This window comes from Aspergillus bombycis, assembly GCF_001792695.1.
Source record: "Aspergillus bombycis strain NRRL26010 chromosome Unknown contig00059, whole genome shotgun sequence".
In the NCBI taxonomy this organism is placed as follows: domain Eukaryota; kingdom Fungi; phylum Ascomycota; class Eurotiomycetes; order Eurotiales; family Aspergillaceae; genus Aspergillus; species Aspergillus bombycis.
This window is the reverse complement of record NW_019170061.1, coordinates 51,021-76,265: the sequence shown is the minus strand read 5'-3', so window position 1 is coordinate 76,265 and position 25,245 is coordinate 51,021. Positions and strand designations below refer to the sequence as shown.

The window sequence follows — 25,245 nt, the reverse complement described above, 5'->3', positions numbered from 1 at the left end:
GAGTCACTTAACATGTACAACCTACTCGCACTGGGATTGGAATATACCTCCTGGTAGGAGTAGTTTAGCGCGCTGTACCACCGTTAGCGACGTCGACAATGTGCATATCATTGGGCATCCGCCGAGTTCATGCCCTAGTAGTGCAGCTGTATAGGTCTTGCTGGAGTAGGAATGGTGGGAGTGATGGTTGGCTAACTATGGAATATCTCCTTAGTCACAATAGTGACAATTGAATTATACGCTAACGGTGCCATGGATCGGGAGTGAGTGGTTAAGGTTCGTCGCACACACATGGCGGATTCTCTTCCTAGTGTGGACTTCTTTCATATTGCTGGGCCCATGGTTCGTTCGCTGCCTGATCATTTCACAACGGTCATGGACGGAGTGCCTGAGGTACAAATGATTACATCATGGCATCTAGTCATCCCTCGCTTTTCCGTTCTGGGTGCTTTGTTTTCCTAGATTTGCATATACAGGCAAGAACCCTACCATCCCTCTACCTCTGGATAAGTAGTTTCACTGAAAGACTCTCCTGCGCCATGGTTCTGGTAGAATCCGTCTTCTGGACCCGACAATAGTATGTGGTCAATCCTCAATCGCTGCCTTCCCTGCGGTCGGTTGATTCTCATCCAGTGCTGTCATGCTAACACTTCCCAGGTTAAAAATGGGAGTTGTCGAGCTGTACACTCAAACAGTAAATGAGCGAGACGCCCTAATGTGCAACTGTGGTTACTTCAGGTACGAGGGAAACGCTCGTATATAACGCAGCATGGCTCAACTTGAGTGAAAGATCTCGATTCGGAATATCCGAGTGCCAAAAGGCGGCAATCCCCTCTACCAGAGATGGGGAATTCCGGACGGAGCCTTTTCGTTCAGCAACGGCCACAACTTAGGGCCTTGGACAGATGTTGATCAAAATTTTCGGGTTGATGTTAGACCGTACATACTCGACCGTGATTGCACGCGGTGGATACTCTGGGGTTTTGGGGTACTGACGAACGGCCTTTTTTCCTCCGCACCCCGCAACCACGCCTTTCGGCAGGGTCACCATGTGGATTCCATTATATTAGTGAAGAATTCGTGGGATCGCAAGATGGATTTCTGCTCTGTGCTCTCTTGTCATTGGGTAATTTACCTTGTGCCTAACGACCTTGGTTTCAACTGCTGCGGGATACGTTCTCTATACGGTTAGACTGTGGATCTTCAGGAAGCAGCAGACGGGAACATTCTTCCCCGAAGAGCTTTTCGTATGTCCATTGTGATCTCACTGAGAGACGATCAAGTTCGGGATTTCCAATATGGCTCGGGGACACCAGTTGGGCCTATATCATGGCGGGGGCTCCCACGGGGGATCTTGCAGGGTGTGAAGAGTGAAGGCTGGGAGGTGAACGGATTTACCAGTATAAGGCCTCTAAAATTGCATTCATTACGTGAAAATGCGTTCGTCACTACCGTTTCTCACTGCCCTGGGCTGTCTCTCGGCCGCTTTGGCAGTTCCCCATCCCAGAGTGCACAGTCCAGAGTACGTCAACTGGACCACTTTCAAAGCCAACGGAGTCAACCTCGGAGGCTGGCTCGTCCAGGAGTCCACGATTGACAGCCAGTTCTGGGGAACCTATTCCGGCGGCGCAGACGATGAATGGGGGCTTTGTGAACACCTAGGATCCCGGTGTGGACCTGTTTTGGAACATCGATATGCGACCTACATCACGAAAAGCGACATCGACAAGCTGGCCAACGTCGGAGTAGAAGTCTTGCGGATTCCCACGACATACGCCGCCTGGATCAAGCTCCCTGGCTCCCAACTGTACTCCGGGAACCAGACAGCCTACCTCAAACAGATCGCCGACTACGCGATCACCAAGTATGGCATGCACATCATCGTGGATGTCCACTCCCTTCCTGGCGGCACGAACGGTCTCACCATCGGCGAAGCCAGCGGACACTGGGGCTGGTACTACAACGAGACCGCGTTTGACTACTCCATGCAAGTCATTGATGCCGTCATCTCCTTCGTCCAGACTCAGGCTCGCCCCAATCGTACACCATCGAGCCGATGAACGAGCCTACCGATAACCCGGATATGTCCGTCTTCGGAACCCCAGCCGCACTTTCAGATCGCGGAGCCACCTGGGTACTGAAGTATATCCGTGCCGTGATCGATAGGGTCGCATCTGTCAACCCCAACATCCCAGTCATGTTCCAGGGCAGCTTCAAACCGGAGCAGTACTGGTCCAGTCAGCTCCCCGCCGGCGCAAACCTTGTCTTTGACGTCCACACCTACTACTTCGAACGCAACGTCACGTCTGAGACCCTGCCAACCCACCTGTACGCGGACGCGCGGTCCAAGGCTGGGGACGGCAAGTTCCCTGTGTTCACGGGCGAGTGGTCGATCCAAACGCTATACCAGAACTCCTTTGCCCTCCGTGAGAGGAATGTGAATGCAGGTCTCGATGCCATGTACAAGTATTCCCAAGGCAGCTGTTACTGGACCGCTAAGTTTTCGGGCAATGCGACCGTGAACGGGCAAGGAACACAAGCAGACTACTGGAACTTTGAGTACTTTGTTGACCACGGGTACATTGACCTGACGAGATTCCATACTACGAAGTGAAGGACGAACCAGGGGGTTCCTTTTGTTGCTTGAGACCGATATTTTTGTACTTGATAGTATTCAATTCATGGCCAATAATTCAAATTTGCAATTTTGAAGCCCACTAACCAGTGGCTGTAGCACAATTTTAGTCGCTATAACACAGAAGACAACAGAGGAATATACAACTACCCACAATGTACACGTACAAGCAGCAATAAACAATAATAAAAAGTCGAGAGAAAAAAAAAAAAAAAAAAAAAGAAAGACAGTCTTGCGACCGCTCGTCAAACCAGACCATAATCTATCCACTCATTCTTAACCCTTGCACCGGCCAGCGACGTCCACCCCAGCGCGAATAAGAAACAAGTCCATAAAGGGCATAGACCATAACACATAACCCAGGTCTAACGCAAGCAAAAGTACGGGCACGTGCCCCACAAAACAAGGGGGTTGAGAAACAAGCACATAAAGAAGACACTCAAGAAACACAGAAGATGGCTTAGTTCTCCGTCATCCTGAGGATAAAGTTAACGACGACGGCCGCCAACAAGGCGAGGGCCAATACGGTTGGACCGAAACGGTCGTCGATGCCGCTCTGGCCGCGTTTGCGGATGCTGGCTGCGCGCCAGTGGAAGGTGCAGAGGGCGTAGATCATGGCCGCCATGGCGATGATGGTGAAGAGACCGGCGGAGATACGACCGATGCGGTCACCGAAGTTCAGGAGACCGACGGCCAAGCCGCCCAGGATGACGGTGAAGTTGAGCCAGGAGAGGAAGGTCCGCTCGTTGGCGAAGAAGACCTTGGGTTCGACTCTAGTGGGCAGGGCGATGCGCTTGCCTTTGGGGGGACTGTTAGTTGGGATTGAGACGATTGACTCATGATGCCTCTTTTACTGACCTGGGGCAGTCTGGAGGAGAGGTTGACTCGACATTTTGGTCCGTGTGTGTGTGGGTACGGAAGGGGAGAGATAAGAGCTAGTGAGATGGGATCCGGAGAGCTTGCCAGGAGGGATGAGAGCAATTGGAGACGAGAGTTTCTGAACAACCTCGATAATGTTATAGCTAAGAAATGGGATGAAAAAAAAAAGATAGATGATGCTCGGTTAGAGAAGGAAGAAGAGAGAGAGAAAAAAAAATTGATTGGAAGCGTCGGGGGAGAGACTAGAGAGGATCGATACAGTTGCTGCAACCACTACTGTCGGTATTCAAGACGGCCCAGATTGTGCCCCGCTACAAACGCTCCGGTCGTCTTGCTACTTACCCGCTTCGGCCTAGTTTGTGGCGTCGGGTTGATTTCCGACCGTCGACTCAATCCCACGTGCTCTCGTTCGTTGCTGTTGTCATCGCTTGAGGTCGTTCCGGATTATGGTTACCCCGTATTCCTGTGGCGGTGATGGGCTAAGCACGGCACTAGCCCTTAGCTGGCAAGTAGCTACTAAGCCAACCCCGATCCAGTATGGGGTGGTTGCAAGGGTGGGCCAACCATCGACCGTCAAGCCACAATCCTGATAACACGCTCAACTGCGGCTCCTAAACATCCAGCAAAACACCCTGTTGGAATCCCCATCTCTCCCTACAGTCTTGGAATTCCGCCAACATCGCCGCTTGTTTCATCCCTGCATACCACATTGCATCAGGTGAGTTTTATTCTTCTGCAGGTCTTGACCGTCAATTCGTCTTCCCCGTTCTCGGGGCCGCACTCCCCCACAACCATATCTCCAGATTCTCTCCAGTCTGCCCACTGTCGACTCTGGGCCCGTCTAGACCCCAATCGCGGTTCAACCCTACTAACTCGATAGATTTGTTCCGAACAACTATCTTTACACCCGACTATCACACCTACAATGGCTGTCGAGACTGCTCCCACTTCCTCGGTGCGTGACCATGCAATCCTGTCCCGCCGCTAAAACGTCATTGTCCGCTATCGCTCGTCCATTGACTCGGTCCACGCTGACATCTGTCTCGTGTGGACGCCCATAGCCTGTCCCTATCGAGGACCTCACCAAGATTGCCTCCGAGGTACGTTCTCCCCCTTATCATCCGTCTCAACCTAGTTGCGGTGGCACACGCTATTCAATTCAACTGTCACCATGGCAAGATAACGAAAGCCTGTACTAATTCTAGAACAGGCGTGTGACTCCGCACTGAGCGGTGTCGAGGGCTACGAGCACACCAAGGTCGGCGAATGGAACTCTCAGATCATTGTGAGTGTGGACCGTATTCCTTGGCGTCATTTGACAACGGTTTAACCACCAAACCGCTACAGAACACCATCCTCAAAGCTCTCATCGCCGCGACCGCTCCCTCTACCCCCTCGACGGCAGCCCCCTACCGGTTCACCGTGAACAGCACCATTGTGCAACAAGGCCTGATCGACAAGTCTGCCGCCGCAGAGGGCGCCGCTAGCAACACTGGTAAACGCGGGATGCACTCCGCCTCCGGCGCGTTCTGGGACGTCAACCGTGATGGAATGTGGACATTCAAGTACCCCGGTGCTGACGAGCGGGGTCTGGATGTCGTCGTGAGTGTAACGTGGTTTGCCGTCAACTAAATCTAAGCATACCCACTTGTACGGGGTTAAAGGAAAGATAAAAGAATTCCTCACATGTTTGGTGGTTTGATTGGTTCTTAAAGACGCATGGTTGTAATTTTACGAATTATTCTTCCCTTTATTATTTTGGTATCATCGTTTTTTGTCCTTGTGCTTTGGGAGCAAGGTGCAATGAGCAGATAAGGTTTTCTGTCCTATCAGTTGTCGGTATGTTATTTTTCTCGGGTGAGCCTTATACCTTTGTGTGTTTCTGATCGTATCAATACATATGTAGGGGAATATACAAAGAACTTGTACAGACAGACTATTATATGTATATTCTTTATTTCGGATTGGATATACCACAATCATACGTGAGCATGCCATAGACTCGTAGACATCCAAAACAATACAAGTGGGAACAAACAAGCCTGAACTCCAATGCAGAAGGCAACATGCCTCCATGCTTCACCCAATCCCAGGCGCCATGCTAACCATGAAGAAGACTAACCGACAACGGACAACAAATGTGCGTACCTCAACACCTCTCATCGAGGCTCAGAATAATCGTTCAGAGCAACGCACACCGCCCCGCGGTGATGCCCACTGTACTGACGGATAACCTGGCCCGAAGCCAACTCCCATAGACGAGCGTAGTGGTCACTCGAAACGGTGACTAAATAGGCTGAATCGGCGGAGAACGCACAGTCCCACACCCATCGCTGGTGATTTGCTAGAGTGGTCTCCAGGTAAAGGGTGTTGGTATTCGGATCTACTGGGGGACCATCGGGTTGTACGGGGAAGGTCTGTTGGGGCTCGTTGGTGGGCGGCGGGGTTCCGTTGATGAAGCTGAATGGATTGATAAAGTCGGCTCTGCCTTGTTCACTGCTTGGGGTGTTCACTAGGCTTTCTGAAGGAGGTGGAGACGAAGGGGTCTCTTTAGGTTCCGAGGTGATGCTTTTGGCATTGGCCTTGGCTTGCGCGGCGGCTGTCTTGGCCGGGGGATAGTCGAGATCGAGGTTCCAGACCTTGGCTGTGTGATCTGCTGAGCAGGTGGCGAGATGCTTGACGTCCGGTGAGAGAAGTATGCGGGTGAGGTAGTCTTTGTGGGCCTGGAAGGTACACATTGGGACGATGCGAGTCAATTCAGCATCTTGGACCATACGCCAGATATAAACATTGCCCTGACAGGTCAATTAGTCTCGAATCGCAAAGTGAATGGATAGTTTGCTTGGTATGACACCAAGAGGGAGAGAGGTGAATAGTGAATACCTTCTTATTCCCTGCGCAGAGTAAAGATCCATCGCTTGCAACACTAACACTTTGCACAGCAACGTCATCTTCGGGAATTAGCTGATGAGTGCAGACGCTCTCGCCCAGATCCCAAACCCGGACGATACCCGCGCGATCCCCACTGATGAGTTCACCCTGGTTGGGGTGAATAACAACATCATTGACGGGGGCTTTATGGGCATAGTTGCGTTGTAGACTGCCGGTGCGCGTGTCCCACACTTTCACCGTGCCGTCTTCCGAGCTAGTGACCATCCACTTGCCTTCGCAGTGAAATGCAACCCCAGTAATGTTGTTCGTATGGCCATCGAAGGTCATAACCGGGTTGGGATTAGTGGACTTGATATCATACAACTTGACGTTGTTGTGACCTGCGGCGGCCAGGTAGCGCTTGTCTGGGGTGATACATAAGCGATTTACTTGAGAGTCGGGATGCTGGATAGTCCGCGAGCATATGCCAGACAGGGCTTCCCAAAAACTGCCATATAGGATTAGCGCGCTGGGTATGCCGGCAATCGTAGGGGAAATAGTTGACTTACCGAATGGTGTGGTCATATCCGGCTTTGGTAGCGAAGCGGTCAATTAGCGTCACTGAAATGCCAACCAAAGATCTCGAAACCAATGCTGAAGGCCAGCTTGTACTTACCGGTACAAAGAATGACGCTCATATTGAAGGTGCGGGAACCTATGAGGAACTGAAGAGCATTAAATATTAGGAGACCCTGAGCGATTCCTTCCCCATCAGCGGAAAGAAAGTCGAATTGCTTCCTGCCGGCCTTATGCTGCGGCGGTCGTCGCTGCCCGCAATCCCTGGCCGTTCTGGGCAAGGCACACGTGAGCGGTCTTGAAGGCGGTGGGTAAGGCGGAACGCGCTCAGGGAGATTAAAAGTCGACTAAAAAAAAGGCCCATTTAAATCATGTTTTCCTCTTTGTTGCAGATAAGATACAAAGTTTCGCCCTGTGCTTTGTTTTCTTCGTCAGCGAGGATCATTCCGCGGCTGTCACAGAGGGTCTGACAAGGTCTCACAATCCGCGTCATTTTCACCTTCGGTTGAGCGGCAGCAAAGTCGTGTCCTTGTTCAGTTCGACTCTGTCGAGGCGTCGTACTTGGCAATTCATCTTCCAATTAAGTAACGAATATTGGCTACCGACCGTTTATTCGTCTGGAGATCATTCGCACCGTTCCAAACCCTGTGACGTCCTGCAAACCGTCTGCGCCGACTCGGTATTCTACGGAAGAAAATTGAAATTTCTGATTAGAGGTTCTCTGGTGTCTCAACAGGTACGGACTGCAGCGCAACAAAGGCCCATTGGAGAAAAATAACCAGGAACTTATTCTTACTTATTTCCATAGCCTATATACATTACCCATGGCGTTTTCCATCCTGTCGCTGCGTTGATGTTGTCGACGCCACATACCTTGCGCCCACCGACGTGTCTACAATACGCATCGCACTTGCCCCGTCTGAGGCCTCCGCTTTGTTGAAGGGTGTAAAGCCATAGTGGCGGGCACACTGTCTTTCTGATCTACATTATATTGGGTTATCTCTGTCAAGATGGATGGAAGCGTGGTTGAAGGTATTTCTACCTCTCTCCAGACCTGCCCTCCAGATCTTCAAGGGCTTTATGCTCTCGAGGATCTTCCATCTCCCCCTTACGTACATCACCTGCATGTGAATGATCTGGGGCTTACACCACCCCCTGGGTCGCAGCCACAGCAACCTGTCGATGCTCAGGTGCCCTCGCAGGAAGAGAACCATAGTTTGCCGGACGGCAGTGAACAAGGAGCGTACACCGGCGACCAGCTTCCCGGGGATCAAAAGATCAAGGCTTCGGCGGCGGGTATTGGCTCATCCAAGTTACCGGTTCAGGATGTTGACCCTGTAGGTTTCGCTGGTTCGACTGACACAGTACAAGCACTGTTTGACGACCCGCTCTTCGATTCCGAGGCTGTACTTCGCGAGCTTGATGCGGCTTTTGCATCTCGAAAACGAGCTGGCGATGAGGCCTTTCCAGAGCTTGATTTATGGGGCCCACCTGAAAAGAGACGACTAGTCGAGTCACAGCAAGACCACAGTGTTCCTTCTCCTGGGGAAACGCCTTCCTTGTCTTCTCCCGACTCTTCTCACCAGCCGGAACAAGGTGGAACCGCTCCCCATACACCCGGACTAGAGCGACTGCAGTCACCCAATCCACTTTTTGACTCTTTGGATGCCCTGTTTGAGGATCCGGATTTCAATGTTCCTTTGATACCTGATGACGAGCTCCCGCCAGATTTCGGACTTGAGCCACCCCTCGCACAAGGCGACCAACTTTCCCTTGAACTCCCTGTACATTCGATATCAAAGGAGCCTTCTGTCAGCCTACTCACTAAAGACCGATTTTCTCTCGAATCTTCAGATTTGGCGTCCAATATTAGTCGAGAAATCTTACAACGAATTCATCAAGAACCGGAATACACGTCCCCTTACCCACAATATGGAGGACCTCTAGGTTATCTTCCGTCAGCACCAAATCTCCACGTCAAATACATTGAAGTTGCAGACGATCGAATGAGTTATCGCGTTTCCAGCCTGAAGGAAAAGGTATATACTCTCACCTGCGAGCGGAACAAGTACAAAAGCGCTTGGTTTGAGTGGACTACTATAGACCCTGTGACGGGCAAGACCAGAGAGCAACTACTGCGCGAAGAGAATGCCATGCTTCGACGTGTTTCTAGTCAACACCAGAACCGTGTTGAGCAGTATAAGAGAGAGGCAACAGAGTGGAAAAACAGGCTACATGACCTTGGTACAATCTATAACAACCTTCTCTACGAGATCCACGTCCAGAAACAAGTGCCTGCAGTTGCTCCGATCCCGGATTCATACAAGCCTCCGCGCACATCGCAAGCCCGGGGACACCCTCTCACGCCGAATTCTCACCCCGTTACTCCGGCGCCCTCAGGAGACATGCAGCATGCCAGGCAAGGCTCTCAACCCCTACCTCCCCAGGGCATACCACCCGACGCCTCGGGTGTCCACGAGAGTCAGCAGCCTGCTAGCTCAGCAATAGAACGCGAGTCGACCCCAGTCACGATTGATTTGACAGATGAGATGGCGAACAAACCCGCTCCCTCGGAACCCCCTACGGAAGGAGGCCAACGCCGCATGGAGATGCTCCAGTCCCTCCGAAACAAAAAATATGGCTGGCTCGAGACCGGACAGACGGGGCATGATTTTCGTACCTTGAGTTCGCAATCTCCACGACCTCAGCAAGATACCAGCACCTTAGTTGAGCGGAGTCACAGTGATCCTCCGGATCATACAGCTGCCCAGAACGGCCCCATCGATGATGATGATGACGACGAGTTGGCTCGTGCGATGGAGGCGGAACTGGCCGAAGCTTAAAGATTATGATACCCATTCTTATTACTTTCAAGATTCCAACAGTGTAATCGAAGCTTTGCATAGCGATTAGGGAATATTGCATATTTATTTAATCTCTGTGACACCTGCCTTTGTTTATTATCGTAACTTGACAATCGGTTGTAGATGTAGCCAAGAAGTTGACACTATACAAAGGTCTCAATGACTATTACTATGTGGGCTAAGTGGTCGGTTGAACAGACTGAGGAGATCGATCCTTTTGGGTGCACTGCCAAACACGACAGTGATGCTTGCTAACAGATAAAGACAATCTAATAAAGAATACCTCGACGAAGCAAACCAACTTAACGGTCAATGTATTGAACAAAGGCTTAGCTAGACCCTTTCTCTTAGCTACTAATGTATGTGACTTCGTTCTTAAAAGCTCTTTCTAAAGCCCAATGACATGACCTGAGTTTTATGAGGACTGGATGCTCGTCCTCAATGTTGCCATTGAGGTTCCACCGAAAGTATTCATATCGCGGAAATCCAGCCATTTTCAGAGCAGCCACGAACTCCTCAAAACCGTGTTGGAACCTGGGCGTAAACTTATAGTCACTTGAAGCCAAAGCCGTCGCATGATCATTGAGCAAGGCACGCGTTTCCGAATGCACTACGTCTCATCAGATTAGCTTAGCTGGCCATTCATCACGGACTGCATATGTACATGTACCTACTCTTCGGCACCTTGAAAGGAGAGATTCCATACAGCTCCTCATATATCTCAGCATCCTGCCTCCGATCCATTCTGTATAACTTAGCATCTTCGTACAGAGACCCCCCAGCAACGGTCGTCATATCTCCATGGGAATTCTCTCGGTAACGCCCGTAGCGCAGCCCGCTCTCCCCCCTTATCTTCTTGCACTTGTAGGTCGTGAGGAACCGGTGTCTGGTTTCCGGGCAGTTTTCGTCGCGTTCACTCGTTTTTGTTCGCTTGTTTGGGCGCAGAGGAGCGTTCGCAGAGAGACTCTTGCCGATTCGTTTCATCCATAGTTCTCGGGTGGCGGGACTGGGTAGTCTTGGTCGCTTGGGTCTGGTTGCTTTGCTGTTCATGGTTGAAGGTACGAGGGTTCCACTCCTCTAGGAGTGCCCTTTGGGTTCAGAAAGCAAGAGTCGTAGAAGAATGAAAGTGATATGGGGTAGGTATGTAAGTATGTAAAGTATGCTGCTGTTGTAAATATCCAGCGATGCGCCCCTTTCGCCTTTTGCTTATATGTACTAGATTGTTGGTAACAATAGGCACTGGATTATATGGGAAAGATGCATCAGAGGCACCCCAGGGACAATGATCCGTCATTCTAGTTCTCCGTTGATTGAAAAGCGCAGGATTCATTGACCATGCTGTACTGTACTTACAGAAGTAGAAGACAAAGAATTCCTGCTCCATGCATCTGTCATAGCTCCACGGAATTCCACAATAGAACGCTGCTAGGGCTCGCTATTACAATGGCTGTCGCCGATCTTGGCTCCTGCTGTTGCAGACAAGTCCATGGTTCTTCAAAATCTTTGTCCTTCTTTCTGGCTCTCAGCTGGGATGAACCTCGCTCGCTCGCTCGTTAATGACCCGGTAGTTTTCTACGGCAGGTAGCAGGGGTTGCAAAGCTCTTGTATCCTGGGGAGGCAGTGGCATATAGTCAGAGACTATCGAAAGGACCCTATCTATATCCTCTTGGTCGGTAATGAATGATATTGGATAAAAAAGCACGAGTCCTCCTTTCCTGTCGCATTGCCGCTTGAAGAGGGTGAGCTGGGTACCTACCCAAGTCAGGTACTAGGTACTCTTCTTCTTCTCTTCCCTAAGCCTAGCATTTTGCTAGTGAGGCGGCACGGAGCCTTGTGAACCGGATGTCTTGATAGCGAAAGACATGCTTCTTGAACTTATCCAGCAGCTGTGGGAATTCCGTCGGCAGGAAATGATATGAAGGTCAACATAAAAATCGATATCATATACGTAAAGATTAGTTGAAGGACATATTAGTATGCAGACCCTACATGCTCATGATATCTATAGGAATATTATAATAGTCAGCTGGAGTGTTATAGTTCTGGATCCAGTATATCTCTAATTCAAACAAACAATCATATCTCCGCCCAGCATTCTAGGGCTAAACGAGTCCACGGATACGAAGTTTTATACACTTCTAGCTTCTCTATACAATAATCTCTTTAAACAAAGACTCATAATCTATTCTTTTTCAAGTCTTATATACAAGAGCGCTAAATCTAATCTAACTGTCACGAGATACTACTTCTAGCTAAAACATACCGTTTTCCGTGATATACACAGCCATGCCCTAAATTGAACCGCAGCGAACTGAACAGTGATATATATATCCCTGCAAATGCAGCTACGACAAAATGATCAATGTCAACCATTAATCTGGCTTTCGAGTAGAATCTATTCAGATCACCTATATACACGCGAAAGTATTTCTATCCGTTGTACGTGTGTGACATGATTTATAATTATGGTCTGATTCATAGTTCTAGTACTACTAGTTCGTTGTACATAGATAGAGCCTCCAAAAACAGGAAGCGTATCTGAGAAGTCTGGCACATCCCTTACGAGTTACATCTCTGGATCTGGAACAGTCCAAATACCCGTAGATTATATCATGACAAGTCGTAACGATCGTAACTAACCAAATCAAATGCACCTCCAATGCTGAGCCAAGCGGTGATAAAACAATGTCCGTATAGAGACCCCAGTCTATATAACAGTTCTAAAACAAAAGTTGAGATATATGACCAGCTTTATATATGTGGCTCTTACTTTGTGTATGTTCTTGATGACCAATAATATCCAATCCAAAGCCTATAATGGACGCAAGTTGGCCCCCTACTTGGACGGGGCTTGCTGTAAGAGACGGAAACCAAGCTCACTCGGTAGCGGTTGTCGTTGCAGGACTATGAGCATCCTTCTCGCGCATCGGCGATCCATTGGCACCGCCGTTCTTCAGCGCCTTCCGGGCCTTCCGGCCCCCGCAACAAGCCGCACAGCAGGAACCCAACTGCAGAATGAACGACAGCAGGTTGCAGCCGCTCGCAATCCACATGAAGGCCATCATGCGGGTGCCCAGTTCCGCCTCGATATTCAGATCGTAATCCGCCGAGGTGAACACGTTCTTGAAGATGATGAACATGACGGTTGCGACGACGGAGGCGACAATGGTGAAGAGCGCCGTGAAGAAGGTCAGAAGGAAGAACGGAAAGGCGCGGAGGAAGATGAACGTGCGGCGACGGTGGGCCGGGTGAGCGGCGTTGACGCTGGGGTCCGATGCGATCGACTGTGGGGGTCGCGACGACGTCGCCAGCGGGGAGAGAAAGATCATGATGAAGGTCAAGACGGTGGACAGGATGAAGAGGGCGAACATCCAGTGGGAGGCAATCCGGGCGATCTTGAGAGCGTCGGTAATGTCTCCGGGGAGGGCAACTGGACTTTGTTAGCGGCGGGCTGTCTGGCCTGCACGGGAGGGTCCGAAACGTACTGGTGGCTCCGGAGAGCAGTTCGGACATGATGATCTTGACCGGATTGAACCAGTAAAGGGTCTCCGGTTTGGAGCATTTGGTGATGCCGCTATCATTGTATCCCTCACAGAAATTCCAGAGACCGACGGTGTAGAAATCATGGAGACCGATGGAACGAGCAATACTGTTGATCAGGACGGCATTGGGGACGGAGAGTGGGATGATGTTGGAGAGGTCGATCTTGAGGAACCACGTTTGGCGGAGGACGGGTTTGTTGGAGACATTGCCAATGACGACCAGGATCAGGAAGATCCATGCGATGAGGTAGAGAAAGGAGCGTAGGAGACGGTGCCAGAGGACTTTGGAGCGACTCCGGCCGTATTCCGGCCGTTGAGGAGCTTTTCGGAAGAATGGGAGGTTCGCCATGGGCTCAGCAACGTGCGGCGAGCACCAGTCGTAGTAGTAGTAGTGGTGGTGGTGGTGGTAGCAGGAGATCAAAAAGAGAATTGATTGATTAATTGATCGATCTCAATTCTTAAGAATTGTCAGTAGCTGGGGCCGGCGTCGACGATGACGTAGACCGTGAGGGACAACAGTAGAACGAGACCATCCACGGTATATACAAAGAGCACAATATACAAGGGCGTGTGTTATACAAAGCACCGATAGGGCTGGAGAGAAAATACGAAGGCAGGAGGAGAAGCACAAGCGAAATACGAGAAATGGAGCCAAAGCAGGCGACGATCGAACGGTAATGCCTTCAATAAAGTTGGGTGTCCAGGGAAAATCTTCGCAAGATCGGCGGCGGCGTAATGCGGTCGTAAGTGCTTGGAGTCTTTGCACAGCTGGTGAGTCCCTCCTGGAGGGGTCTGGATTCTGGACCCGCTGGCTAAGGGGTACCGATCGTCTTCTCGGCGTTAGTCAATCCTGTCATTCTTTTCCCTTTCCCAGTCGAGGCGAAATCCTGATAAGCGGTTGATCCTTAAATAGCGCCGTTGATCGAAACATTGTTTCACGGTCATTGGCCGTATTTATACCCGTACTGAAGTCGTTTAGTACCGGCAGGATTTCATTACGGAGACATTGACCTGGCGCGAAGATGACAATACCGAAGACAGAAAATAGAAAAGAAAATAGAATAGAATACAATCAAATCAATTCAATTCAAATCAAATCAAATAGGCAATGCAATATCCTCGAACCGGATAAAAACAAAAATCCAGAGGCGCAGACACAGGGTGGATATTACGTGTTTCACTCGAGCCAAATCTGTCTCGAGCATGAGTTGTCTGGACGGTCGGTGTTTATCACGCCGAACCCCTGGCTTTAATTGGACCACCTGCACCGCCGCAACGTCATCCTAGCGTGCTGCTCCACAGTGGAGTACCTAGTCTGATTTTAATCATATATTTATTTTTATTTTTATTTTATTTTATTGTTTTTTTTTTGCCCAGCTGCCTGGAACCAATACCCATTCCTATTCGCCCAGACCAGCCAAGACGTCCTTATGCAGCCTTCGATCGCCCTACCGGTACTCAATTCTGTTTTGTTGCGGGTGGCTTGCAGTCCCTGTTACCGAACATACCCATAGTAACACCGAACAATACATAATACCGAACCGGTTCATAACGGCCTTCAGGGACTGCCTCAGGTGCTCAACTCCGCATCGACCTTAACCTTTTCTCCATCATTCCACCCGGTGCACTTGGACTTTCTTTACTTCTCCTTTTCTTCCTATACTCATACCCTTCTGTATTGTACCGACTCTCTCTCTTTCTTTCTTTCTTTCCCTTCGTATTCATATTGATATACAGATATATACGTACATATACATTAATTATTATACGATTAGAGCATCCCCTCGGTGATCTTCTCTGCTGAACCGGCATCATGCGGGTGATGATCCGGTTACTACCGCTGTTGGCGGCAGGTGGCATTCTAGCTGCAGATGATTCCTCCAGTTCGACCGGCACGTCCACGGGGAAGGGGGTGTTCACGCTGGAAGGGACCATCACCGATAAAGTCACTGATGCCGCCACTCCGACCGGCACCTATCAGTCGATCACCTCGACCGTCACCCTAGGCACCGGCCATGGGACCGTCATCGGCTCACACACCCTCACCGGCTCCGACGCGATGGTGACAACGGCGTCGAATAGCTCCAATGCGACGACGTCCACCTCCAATTCTCTGACGGTGCTGGGCGGCACCCAGACCCTCAACGGCACCGCCAATGGCACCATGACGGCCTCGGCGTCCGCCTCGTCATCTCCGGTGGTCAACACCCAGCCCTGCAACGGATACCCGGAATTCTGTGCCCGGAACTATTCCAACATCACCGTGGTTGCTGCCCACAACAGTCCCTTTGTGCAACCAGGCAGTGTCGCCGCCAATCAGGCTTTGGACGTCGAGGCTCAGTTGGACGATGGAATTCGAATGTGTAAGTGGACGGCCAGAGAGAGAAGCGGGGACGCAGGCGACTGATGTTCGAATAGTACAATTCCAGACCCATCTCGTCAATAACACGATGCGCCTGTGCCACAGCAGCTGCGAGCTGCTCGATGTCGGGACCCTCGAGGCCTATCTAACACGGGTAACCAAGTGGATGAAAGCCCATCCGTACGATGTGGTCACCATTTTGATGGGCAACTCGGACTACGTCGATCCGGGCAATTTCACCGGACCCATCCAGAGCTCCGGTCTGATGGATTTGGTGTATACGCCCACCAAGATTCCGATGGCCTTGGACGACTGGCCGACACTGTCCAGCATGATCTTGTCCGGCAAGCGTGCAGTCATGTTCCTGGACTATCAAGCCAACCAGACAGCGTATCCATGGCTCATGGACGAATTTTCCCAGGTCTGGGAGACGCCGTTCTCTCCGACGGACCGAGACTTTCCCTGCGACGTCCAGCGCCCCCCGGATCTGGCGGCGCCGGACGCCAGGAACCGGTTGTACATGGCGAACCACAATCTCAACATCCAGATGGACGTGCTGGGTCTCAGCCTGCTCATCCCGAACACGGCGCTCTTGAACGAGACGAACAATGTGACCGGATTTGGCAGTCTGGGCCTGATGGCGAGCAATTGTACCAGTAAGTTTTCTCTTCCCTTGGGTCGATCGGCGATGGTCTAACGGCGCCTAGGAATCTGGGATCGTCCCCCGAGCTTCCTCTTGGTCGACTACTACAACTACGGCCCCGTCAACGGCACGGTCTTCGAGGTCGCGGCGAAGATGAATAATGTGACGTACAACGGAAAGTGCTGCGGCATCGCCAGCACCGGCATGAGCCTGACGCCGCAGGGCGTCATGGCCACCGCACTCCTGATCGGCGGTATCCAATTCCTCATCTCTCTGTTTTGAATCGCTTGATATATATATTTAGTTGTATAGAAGATTTGGCTGGGAGTTACGAGACACGACAGACAGCCCTGTTTACTACATATTTAACGAGAAACGACCTGCAGTAGCGCATATAGGAAGGAACAATATAAAAATTTCAATTCAATAACTCTCCTTTCACAAGAACCAACACCATTGAATAATCCACAGTACCATAAATCGGAGCAACAAGACAAGCTCAGATACTCAGCACCAAAAGATATAGTAAAGATAGGGCACACCCCCCAACCGGGTTAGCGCACCACCTGATCCGCATCACCGCCCGCGGAGACAAATTAACCATACCAACATCAAAAACATATACTCAATCCAACCGATTCCCATCTGAACCCAACGAACTCCCCTCACCCCTCACCACCTCAATTAACCCCCCACTCCAATCCCTAACACCAAAAAAAGACAATCGAAAGACAAAAATGGTCGACATAGTCCCCCTCTCTAGCTACCCAAGCTACATCGACCTCCTCCCCTCCATCCAAACCTGCAACATCACCAACCTCCCCGAAAACTACTTCCTAAAATACTACCTCTACCACGCGCTCACTTGGCCGCAACTGAGCTTTGTCGCCGTCGTCCGCCCCAAGAATGGGTACTCCAAACACACAGCCCCCGGCGGGGCCGCAACCGCCAGCGAGCAGTATCCGAAGGTAGTGGGGTATGTGTTGGCCAAGATGGAAGAGGAGCCGACGGACGGCGTGGCACATGGACATATTACCTCGTTGAGTGTGATGAGGACGCATAGACGGTTGGGTATTGCCGAGCGCTTGATGAGGATGTCTCGTATGTTTCTTGTACCTTTTCCGTTCTTTCTTTCCTCCCACCCCCGCCTCTTCTTGGGTGTTGGGGGTTGGAGGAGTTTGATTGGGATGCTTTGGGATATGAATGCTAATGAGTTGTTTTTCTTTTCGTCTTGCAGAACGCGCTATGGCGGAATCCCACCGCGCCCATTACGTCTCGCTTCATGTGCGTGTCAGTAACACCGCTGCGCTGCGCTTATACCGTGATACCCTCGGATTCAAGGTCGAGACTGTCGAGAGCAAGTACTATGCCGATGGCGAGGATGCGTATGCCATGCGCATGGATCTGACGGATATGTGGATGGACTGGGCCGAGATCGAGCGGAAGGATCGTCTGCGGGCGGAGAAGGAGGGCAAAGATGCCGATGAGGGTGAGGAGGTCGGTGAATTGGGGACGGAGAAGGAAAAGGAGAAGATGGTGAAGGTGCGGGTTGGACGCGGATTGGGCGTGGGAGATTTGGTGGAGAAGAATGAGTCGCAGACTCAGGCTTAAGCGGGGGTTCCCTCTCTTTTCTTTCTTTCTTTCTTTCTCCCTTTCTCCCGTGATATTATTTATTCGTATAGATCGGGTGTGCTGCCGGATGTTGATTTGTCTGGTAGTCTACTTGCGTGAAATGAAAGATGTATATGTACACTGCCTGCAATGCAGAGTGGGTGTGATGCAGTTTCATGTCTCATTAAGCGCCAGTACCATGCTAACTTACGGCTAAACAAAAACTTCGAAAACATGTATAACCACAAAGATGAAAGACTCGACATGCCATTGGCACTATTACCCATGAACACATACAAGAAATGCAGTTGCTCCGCCGAAACACCGTTCCTCATGTACCGTATCCCCCCAATAAACGAATCACGGATTCCATGCAATTGCTCAATGACTCAAATGTTGAAAAGCTCGCGGTCAACTAGACTTTTTGCCTTTCTCTTCTAGCCCCGGCACCTCCTTGCGTTTGATCTTTTCCGCTTCCTTCGGGCTTTGTTTGGCCGTATCGGCCTCTTTTTGGTTTTCTTTACCACTATTTGGAGGCTCATCTTCCTGAAGATGATGTGAAGACACAGTGCTAGAGGTACTGATCGAGCTGATCACGCTAATCTCGGCAACGGACCGTGCCGGAGAAGGGATGGATGTGAAGGATTGGACCGTCGACTGGCTCTCCCGGTTATGGTCGAGGTCCAAATTCTGCACCTGTTGCTCGAGATTTGGCTCCGGCGGAGGGGCTTCGATCTGGCGAGACCGTTCCAGACGGCGTCGGTTGCGCTTGATCCGTCGCTGCTCCTTGTGCTCCTCCCTCGCTCGCCGCAAGACGTCCCGGAAGGCCTTCCGCGTGGCCCGTGTCTCCTCTTTTAGGGCTCGTTTCTCAGCTGCACTTTGTTCATGTTGCTGTGGCGATTCCCATCGTCCACCCCAGCCGCGCCCGTAGCCATGCTGTTGTGGGTACTGGCCCCACCCCTGCCGCCAATTGCGTCCGGCGAGCCGGTCCCGACGGCGAGACTCCTGCAAAACGGTGAGCTGCCGTCGCAGCCCTACCGCTGCTTCATGCAAATCCCGGTCATGGTGGCCTTCGAGCGACAAGAGCTGCGCCCGAACTGTAGCCAGATCAGAAGTGCTCAGCTCCGAGGTTGTGGACAATGAGTCAATCGATTCCAACGACGAGTCAGAGGAGGCCGAACCAGTGGATAACCTACGAATACGTTGGACAGGTAGTGTGGCCGCGGGCTCAACTGGCTTGACAGGCTCGACAGCGTTGGTAGCCGGTGTATAAGGATAGTTATACGCGTTTGGATAGTAAACCTGGCCGTGAGCATCAGTGGCGGGCCATTCGTTGCGGGGCCGGCTGACCAGGCCAGTGAAAACATCTTCCACCTTTCGTCCTTGGAGGCTAGCCTGTTCTTCTATCCACCGACCATGCGCCATGGCGTGCTCTTCTACCTGTCGGCCATAATGGGAGGCTTGCGCACTGATCTGGTCTCCATACTGGGCAGCATGCTCCGAGATGCGCTCACCATACTTCTGGGCCTGGGAAGCGAGCGAAGATATCCAGCCAAGTGGCCCACTTTTAGAACTCGAGTTTTGCTGTGGAGGGGGCCAAGCCCTAGCATTCCAGTTCCAAGAAGCGTTGTGTTGATAGGGTATATGTGGTTGGGGAGAGTAAGGTATGTAACGTGGTGAGGAGGTGGAGGATGGTAGTATTGAGGAACACCGTAAGGTGTATGTGGAGTAGGAGGCAGTTGCGGATGTTGTGGACTCGGGTATGCATAAGGTGCAGGAGAGTGCCGATTGCTTGCTGGGGGTGACAGAGGCGACATGGGTTGTCTCGGAGTTAAAGATGGAGTAGGCCGCACCGTCACCGCTGTCCGGTTCTCTTGCGAGACCCGGGTGGCAGCAGGGTAGCATCTAGGGCAAAGAGGAGATGCCGGTGCATTTTGTGCGTCGGTGATGTAGGAAAATGTGATGCAAGTTGCGCGGGGTTCGAAGAAGTATTGGTTCCATTCTGTGATGACAGCCGATATTCGCATCCGGCGCTGCTCGTCTGTCTCTTGTGGGCGATCTTTGCGATCTCGTTGGATCTGAGCCCTAACCTGACGAGGTAGTTGATCGGAGGAGGAAGCGAGGCCGAGATGTGGAGGAAACAAATATCGCAAGAACATGTCCCAGTCCTGCTGGATGATGTGCTCAGTGCGTGGACCCCAGCAACGAGGGCGACGAGGAAAGTCCTTGGACTGACTCCGCGGGTAGATGGTTAGGTGATGCTCGAGGATCGGCCGTCCATTGTCAATGGTAGGGACCGGACGTTCAACGAAGTAAGCGGCGGCGGAAGAGAAGTTGGCGGGTGTAAGCGGAGAGGAGGCAAGCACAACGGAACTGGAGCTATCGCTTGATGCAGTATCACCAAGTGAGACATCTCCCCCTCGGAGACGGAGTATAACCCGATTTACTTCGGCCGATGCAATGGCATTGCGAGTGAGCGGATCGACGGCGGAATACGGCGGAGGTGCCTCCTCTTCATGGTCCATCACGGATATCTTAACAAAATGGCAGGAAGTCGGGACTGATTTCAATGAACTCAAGTGACCTTTAGGCTCGTCAACGGTGATCCATCGCGCATAAACGATTAGATAACCTGCAGCCTTCTAGAAACCAGACACAGCCGCTGACGCTGGCAAGACAGGCAGCAAGATTATCTAGCGCTTCAAGTGGGACAATCGGTATTTCAAATACGAGTCGAGCCGAAAGGAAGGGCGGGGATAAGATTTAGCAGAATAGCCAAGGTCCAAAAGCACTCCACAAGAATGTATCAACACCGGGAAAGATGACAGTCAGGCAAGACAACAATAAGATAAAGTGAAGCTTCTCGTAAGGCGGCGGATGGTCACCTGCGATCACGGGGTCGGCGGGCCGGCATGTGATTGGCCTGACGGCATCGATAAGGCTGACTTATCGAACATTCTATGGATTCGATGCAAATAATAATCTTAATTCATCAGTTAATTATATGTGCATGGTATCTAAATTCTAACGCCCGTTGCGATTTTACCAAAACCCCATACTTTGAGCTCTAGAGAGAAAAAAAGAAAAAGAAAAAGAAACTCAATCCCAAGCATCTCCCCAATCGTCTAGGTCCTCCTCTTTGGGTCTGGTTTCGATCTTTTTGACTGGAGCCACCGTCTTGGGCTTAGTCGTGCTATTGCGACTGGCGCTCCGAGCCGAGGATGCCGCGGAAGTAGTCTTGTTCAAGCCCCTGGGTAGAGTTTTCTTTGCCTTGGATTGTGCCGCAAGCCAACCGGCGAAGTCCGGTTCGCCGCCATCATCGTAGGGCACAGGGGCAGGCTTGGACGCCGGTGCAGACACAGTGGAGGAAACCGTGGTCGCAGCAGGGCTGAATGGATCATCTGCCTTCTCCCCGTCTTCATCGTCCATGGCACCCCACGCTTCGTACACGTCATCCGGTTCGTCGATTTCATTGGTGACCGGAACGACCTGCTCTGACATTGACCGGTGGCCTAGGGGCTGTGCTGCAGGACGTGGAGCCACCTTTGGCAAATCAAGCTGCGCCGAGGGTGACGGTTTCGACGGACGTGGCACGGATGCGGAGCGGGCTGGCTCGGCTTCGACCGGCTTAGCGCCATTCGCAGATGGCTCAATCACACCATTCGCCGCGGTAAGCTTGTTTGTAAACGAGGAGATCGCCCAGCCTGCCCAGGACTTATCATTGGACGTTCCAATACGAGCATCGTCCTTGGGAGCGTCCGAACTGGTGGAAGGAGGCAGCACGGTTTCTGGCATAGTGCTGCCGAATTTACGTATCCGTTGGAGATAAACGTCGAGCGTCTTGTTCGCCTGATCCCGGATCATCCTGTTTGCATGTTAGAAGCATAGAGATAGCGACGAGACAAAGAACTCTTTACCTTTCCTTGTCAAGGAGAGAAGGGCATATGGCGGGAAGAACTTTCGTGGCGCAATCCTCCTCAGTAAAGAATTCCATCGTGGCAGCCAGCGACAACAAGCCCGCATTACGGGCATGTACAAACGGATCGCGTAGTGATCTTGTAAACGCAGCAATAAGAACTTTGGATCTGGACTATACTCGCGGTTAGCGTTGGCTTGTTTCAGGGGCATGGTGGGACCAACGCTTTGTCCTAAATTTTTCGCGATTTTTCCTAAACATATAGTAGTATTTGTACGAATCCCTGGCTGCTCGTCATTTGCAGTCCGAGCCAGGAATTTCAACAGGTCTCCATTAATGGTCCGATCACTCAATTTGTCAATGACCGCCAAGACGGCTTTAACGGTTTGTTCTCGAACAACGGGTGCAACGTCAGTGAACCCAGAAGTCTGAATGGAAACCAACTGTCAGTAACGGAAGACAGCGAAGGTTCAATAGCACGACGAACCATCTGCGGGAAGATTTTGTCGTTCACAATCCTTTGTGGAAGACTGTCAATCATTAATGGTAAATTGTCCAACAGACAGACCCGTAGCGCTCGATCAGGATTGGCAAACAGGCGCACGATAACAGGCGTCAGTCTTGAATTGAATTCCTCTGACGATAATTTGGACCCGATCTTGATTATGGCCCCTAGAACCTTGGGGCCGCCTCCACCGAATTCAACAGATTTCAACAGCTCTGGAAGCACTTTCATTTTGAAGAATTCTTCGGGAAAGTCCTCGGTAAGTCCATCAAGCTCACTAAGATGATCAGTACTTGAACCTCTACAATATACTTGTCAGCAAAGGGAACGTGAAGAGAAACCTACTTGATGAACTCTTCTCGCTCGGCATCATTCTTGAGGCCCAGGCTCTCTATATCGTCTGTCAATCTGATCAACGGTGTCTGGAAGAAGCCGCCATACTTCTTTCCTTGTTCCACAAAGTGTCCCGGACTCAGTCGCAGCTTGGGATTCGCCGTGCAAAGACGCTTGTAGCTTGCTTGCATTGTTGGTGGGATATTCGTTGTTTTGCCCACCTGATCTCCTCCCATGAAGCCACCATTGAAGACTTCATAGATTAGGATTCCAAGTCCATAGGCATCGACAGCCGTTAGTGGGTGGCGCTTAATGGTATCCCATCCGCCTTTGACGACCTCTGGAGGTGTATACCGAGCTGCGTCTGGTACAAGGCTGGCATATGTCTGTTGGCCGTTAGCACACGTCCCCGTCTGATCGACTCTGTCAAGGGGAGACTAACGTATATAACTGCATGTTCATCGTTCATGGAACTCAACACATCGAAACCCCCTAGCTTCCACTCGCCACTTTCGCTAGTGAAGACCGATGAAGCCCTCACGACCCCGTGAACAGACGAAGCATCTTCATTTATAAACTTAAGCGTAGACTGTAAACAAATCTAGTTAGATATGTTTAAGCCCGGTCACATATTCAGCCACGTACCGCCACTGTATGCAGTCCCCATTTAGAGGTCTCCTCACTCAAACTCCTCCGCTTCACATGCCACGATAGGGGGACGACTCGCTCGGTGATAATATAAAGGTTGGCTTCTGTCTATACACCGTAAGTAAGATGCGCGTCCACAGTTGCGTGACCCGGGACATCACCCGGCATCTAAAACCACCAAACGGTCAAGTACCTCGATAGTATCCAAAACTTTAATTACACCAGGGTGCCGTAACGTTCGTGACTTCCGCACCGCGTTCTTCGCCAGGGGTAGACGAGACTTATTAGAAGCAATATCGAATGTGAAAACACTGCATGCCGAGCCGTCATCCTATGCATCCAACCCAGATAGCGCCTCATTAGCCCCGCGATCACATCCAAGAAACCGGCAATAGTCTCCTAGCTTTCATACCCGTTTCGTAGCATTATGAAGCGTCCATATTGAATCAGAAACATCGACTCTGTCACCGAGCGAGTAGGGGAAGGAGCTTCCTTTCGCGATTGCAGATGCGACGGCGGATTTGAGGAAATCCATAGTTGTTCGTTTCTCGACCGCGGATTACTCCGACTTTTGACAACAATGACACGGCGGGAGTTGGATTTCAGAAAAGGGCGACTATGCCGGAAACCGGTCGATTGCTTCTGAATTAGCTGTACGGTTGACGAATTCCTAGTAAAAGCCACTTGGCCCCGATCCAACAGCCTGCGCTGCTTACAAGGGGATTGTCAGTGGCATTGAATCACGGAAACTAATAATAACTAAATGATGGCCTTAGCCTTGGCGTCGGCCAGCGGTACCCCACCCCCAATGCGGTTTAGCGCTATCTAACTTGCGAATATCATCACAGCTGTTGCTCCATCTCCTTTTTCTCCGATTCTATTTTACCATGCGCGTCAACGTTACCACCCGCCTGAATAGTGCAAGAATGAATCAAAATAACAGGCTGACCGTCTCAATGCTAGCTCTCCACACGGACTAATCTACAATAACTCTAGAAAACTAATTCCACCCCACCACAAATGAAGTGAGTGAGCTTTCTACCTTCCCCTTCCGCAGCCCATCAAATCTCCAGTGATGATCCACTGGTAAAAGGTCAGACCGCAAAACCAAGAGACGCGTCGTGCACCAGCCGAAGGCACTCCTTATCCGCCGTCAAGGCGTGACATCAGACGAAAACAAAATCCCTCCCACATCGTCAGCCAGCCGTACGTCATTCTCGGGAAGATCTTATCATTGCACTCATCCTCTTTGCTCCCCATCAATCAGATGCAGGCACATGCTTCGGTAAAAGGCAAACGGTCATAGTCGCAAGACTCACGGCATTGCATACCCTGGAAAGACGTGTGTACAGCAAAGAGGATAGTTCGCAAGCCGCAATTTGGGGTTTCTGGCCCGCTTTGTCTCCATGAGGAATTCAGAAACTAATGGCTGCGGCAAACAGGCGGGGGTGGGTGCTTGGGCTTTCGTGGGAGTAAACTGCTGATGAGAGCGGGGGAGAAGTGGTGGGGATTCGATCGAAAATGAGGCATGGCTTTGGCTACGATATGGCGGTGTGGAATCTGTGATCGTATGATGGGCTCCTTGTTTCTGAGCTGGATGAGGCAAAAGTACCGCGGTTGTGACGCTGTCTTGGTTGGATGATGACCAAATATAAACTGAAAAGACCTGAGGAGATTTACCATCCGTGCCCCAGTTCACTACACTGTTTTCTAAGGCTTCGTTACTAACCTGGTGCAATAGACTGCTATGATCCCTTATTTGACGGCAGCAACAGCTACACATACGAAACCTCAATTTTACATGGACTAGCACAGGGTATTCATGGATTATCATTCCCGACTATCCTTTAGATCACTGAT

The 25,245-nt window shown here is 51.0% G+C and overlaps 11 protein-coding genes across 11 annotated transcripts; 5 read left to right on the top strand and 6 right to left on the bottom strand.

Annotated features, from left to right (window-relative positions):
- Positions 1-1,436: 1,436 nt before the first annotated feature.
- On the top strand, positions 1,437-2,614 carry ABOM_007017 (glycoside hydrolase family 5 protein; the record flags this gene model as incomplete). Its single annotated transcript, XM_022534146.1, has 2 exons — positions 1,437-2,040; positions 2,118-2,614. 2 exons carry the CDS (start codon positions 1,437-1,439, stop codon positions 2,612-2,614), a joined length of 1,101 nt encoding a protein of 366 aa, XP_022387855.1.
- Positions 2,615-3,095: 481 nt separating this feature from the next.
- On the bottom strand, positions 3,096-3,527 carry ABOM_007016 (putative vacuolar transporter chaperon Vtc1; the record flags this gene model as incomplete). The annotated part of the gene is made up of 2 exons (XM_022534145.1): positions 3,096-3,433; positions 3,494-3,527. 2 exons carry the CDS (start codon positions 3,525-3,527, stop codon positions 3,096-3,098), a joined length of 372 nt encoding a protein of 123 aa, XP_022387856.1.
- Positions 3,528-4,439: 912 nt separating this feature from the next.
- Positions 4,440-5,146, top strand: ABOM_007015 (dynein light chain Tctex-type family protein; the record flags this gene model as incomplete). The annotated part of the gene is made up of 4 exons (XM_022534144.1): positions 4,440-4,469; positions 4,576-4,614; positions 4,725-4,799; positions 4,862-5,146. The coding sequence occupies 4 exons, from the start codon at positions 4,440-4,442 to the stop codon at positions 5,144-5,146; spliced, it is 429 nt and encodes a 142-aa protein (XP_022387853.1).
- Positions 5,147-5,673: 527 nt separating this feature from the next.
- On the bottom strand, positions 5,674-7,083 carry ABOM_007014 (WD40 repeat domain-containing protein; the record flags this gene model as incomplete). The annotated part of the gene is made up of 4 exons (XM_022534143.1): positions 5,674-6,309; positions 6,398-6,893; positions 6,955-7,006; positions 7,062-7,083. The coding sequence occupies 4 exons, from the start codon at positions 7,081-7,083 to the stop codon at positions 5,674-5,676; spliced, it is 1,206 nt and encodes a 401-aa protein (XP_022387854.1).
- An 888-nt stretch (positions 7,084-7,971) lies between these two features.
- Positions 7,972-9,804, top strand: ABOM_007013 (uncharacterized protein; the record flags this gene model as incomplete). Its single annotated transcript, XM_022534142.1, has 1 exon — positions 7,972-9,804. The coding sequence occupies one exon, from the start codon at positions 7,972-7,974 to the stop codon at positions 9,802-9,804; it is 1,833 nt and encodes a 610-aa protein (XP_022387859.1).
- Positions 9,805-10,172: 368 nt separating this feature from the next.
- On the bottom strand, positions 10,173-10,875 carry ABOM_007012 (uncharacterized protein; the record flags this gene model as incomplete). The annotated part of the gene is made up of 2 exons (XM_022534141.1): positions 10,173-10,435; positions 10,500-10,875. 2 exons carry the CDS (start codon positions 10,873-10,875, stop codon positions 10,173-10,175), a joined length of 639 nt encoding a protein of 212 aa, XP_022387860.1.
- A 1,826-nt stretch (positions 10,876-12,701) lies between these two features.
- On the bottom strand, positions 12,702-13,716 carry ABOM_007011 (SUR7/PalI family protein; the record flags this gene model as incomplete). The annotated part of the gene is made up of 2 exons (XM_022534140.1): positions 12,702-13,255; positions 13,311-13,716. 2 exons carry the CDS (start codon positions 13,714-13,716, stop codon positions 12,702-12,704), a joined length of 960 nt encoding a protein of 319 aa, XP_022387857.1.
- A 1,464-nt stretch (positions 13,717-15,180) lies between these two features.
- ABOM_007010 (PI-PLC domain-containing protein) lies at positions 15,181-16,654 on the top strand (the record flags this gene model as incomplete). Its single annotated transcript, XM_022534139.1, has 3 exons — positions 15,181-15,730; positions 15,786-16,385; positions 16,437-16,654. The coding sequence occupies 3 exons, from the start codon at positions 15,181-15,183 to the stop codon at positions 16,652-16,654; spliced, it is 1,368 nt and encodes a 455-aa protein (XP_022387858.1).
- Positions 16,655-17,109: 455 nt separating this feature from the next.
- On the top strand, positions 17,110-17,983 carry ABOM_007009 (peptide alpha-N-acetyltransferase complex A subunit ARD1; the record flags this gene model as incomplete). Its single annotated transcript, XM_022534138.1, has 2 exons — positions 17,110-17,473; positions 17,610-17,983. The coding sequence occupies 2 exons, from the start codon at positions 17,110-17,112 to the stop codon at positions 17,981-17,983; spliced, it is 738 nt and encodes a 245-aa protein (XP_022387892.1).
- A 411-nt stretch (positions 17,984-18,394) lies between these two features.
- On the bottom strand, positions 18,395-20,508 carry ABOM_007008 (uncharacterized protein; the record flags this gene model as incomplete). Its single annotated transcript, XM_022534137.1, has 2 exons — positions 18,395-19,510; positions 19,558-20,508. 2 exons carry the CDS (start codon positions 20,506-20,508, stop codon positions 18,395-18,397), a joined length of 2,067 nt encoding a protein of 688 aa, XP_022387891.1.
- A 574-nt stretch (positions 20,509-21,082) lies between these two features.
- Positions 21,083-23,920, bottom strand: ABOM_007007 (COPI-interacting protein CEX1; the record flags this gene model as incomplete). Its single annotated transcript, XM_022534136.1, has 9 exons — positions 21,083-21,848; positions 21,901-22,073; positions 22,124-22,327; positions 22,387-22,681; positions 22,750-23,123; positions 23,180-23,326; positions 23,383-23,493; positions 23,579-23,716; positions 23,798-23,920. 9 exons carry the CDS (start codon positions 23,918-23,920, stop codon positions 21,083-21,085), a joined length of 2,331 nt encoding a protein of 776 aa, XP_022387871.1.
- Between the last annotated feature and the right edge of the window lie 1,325 nt (positions 23,921-25,245).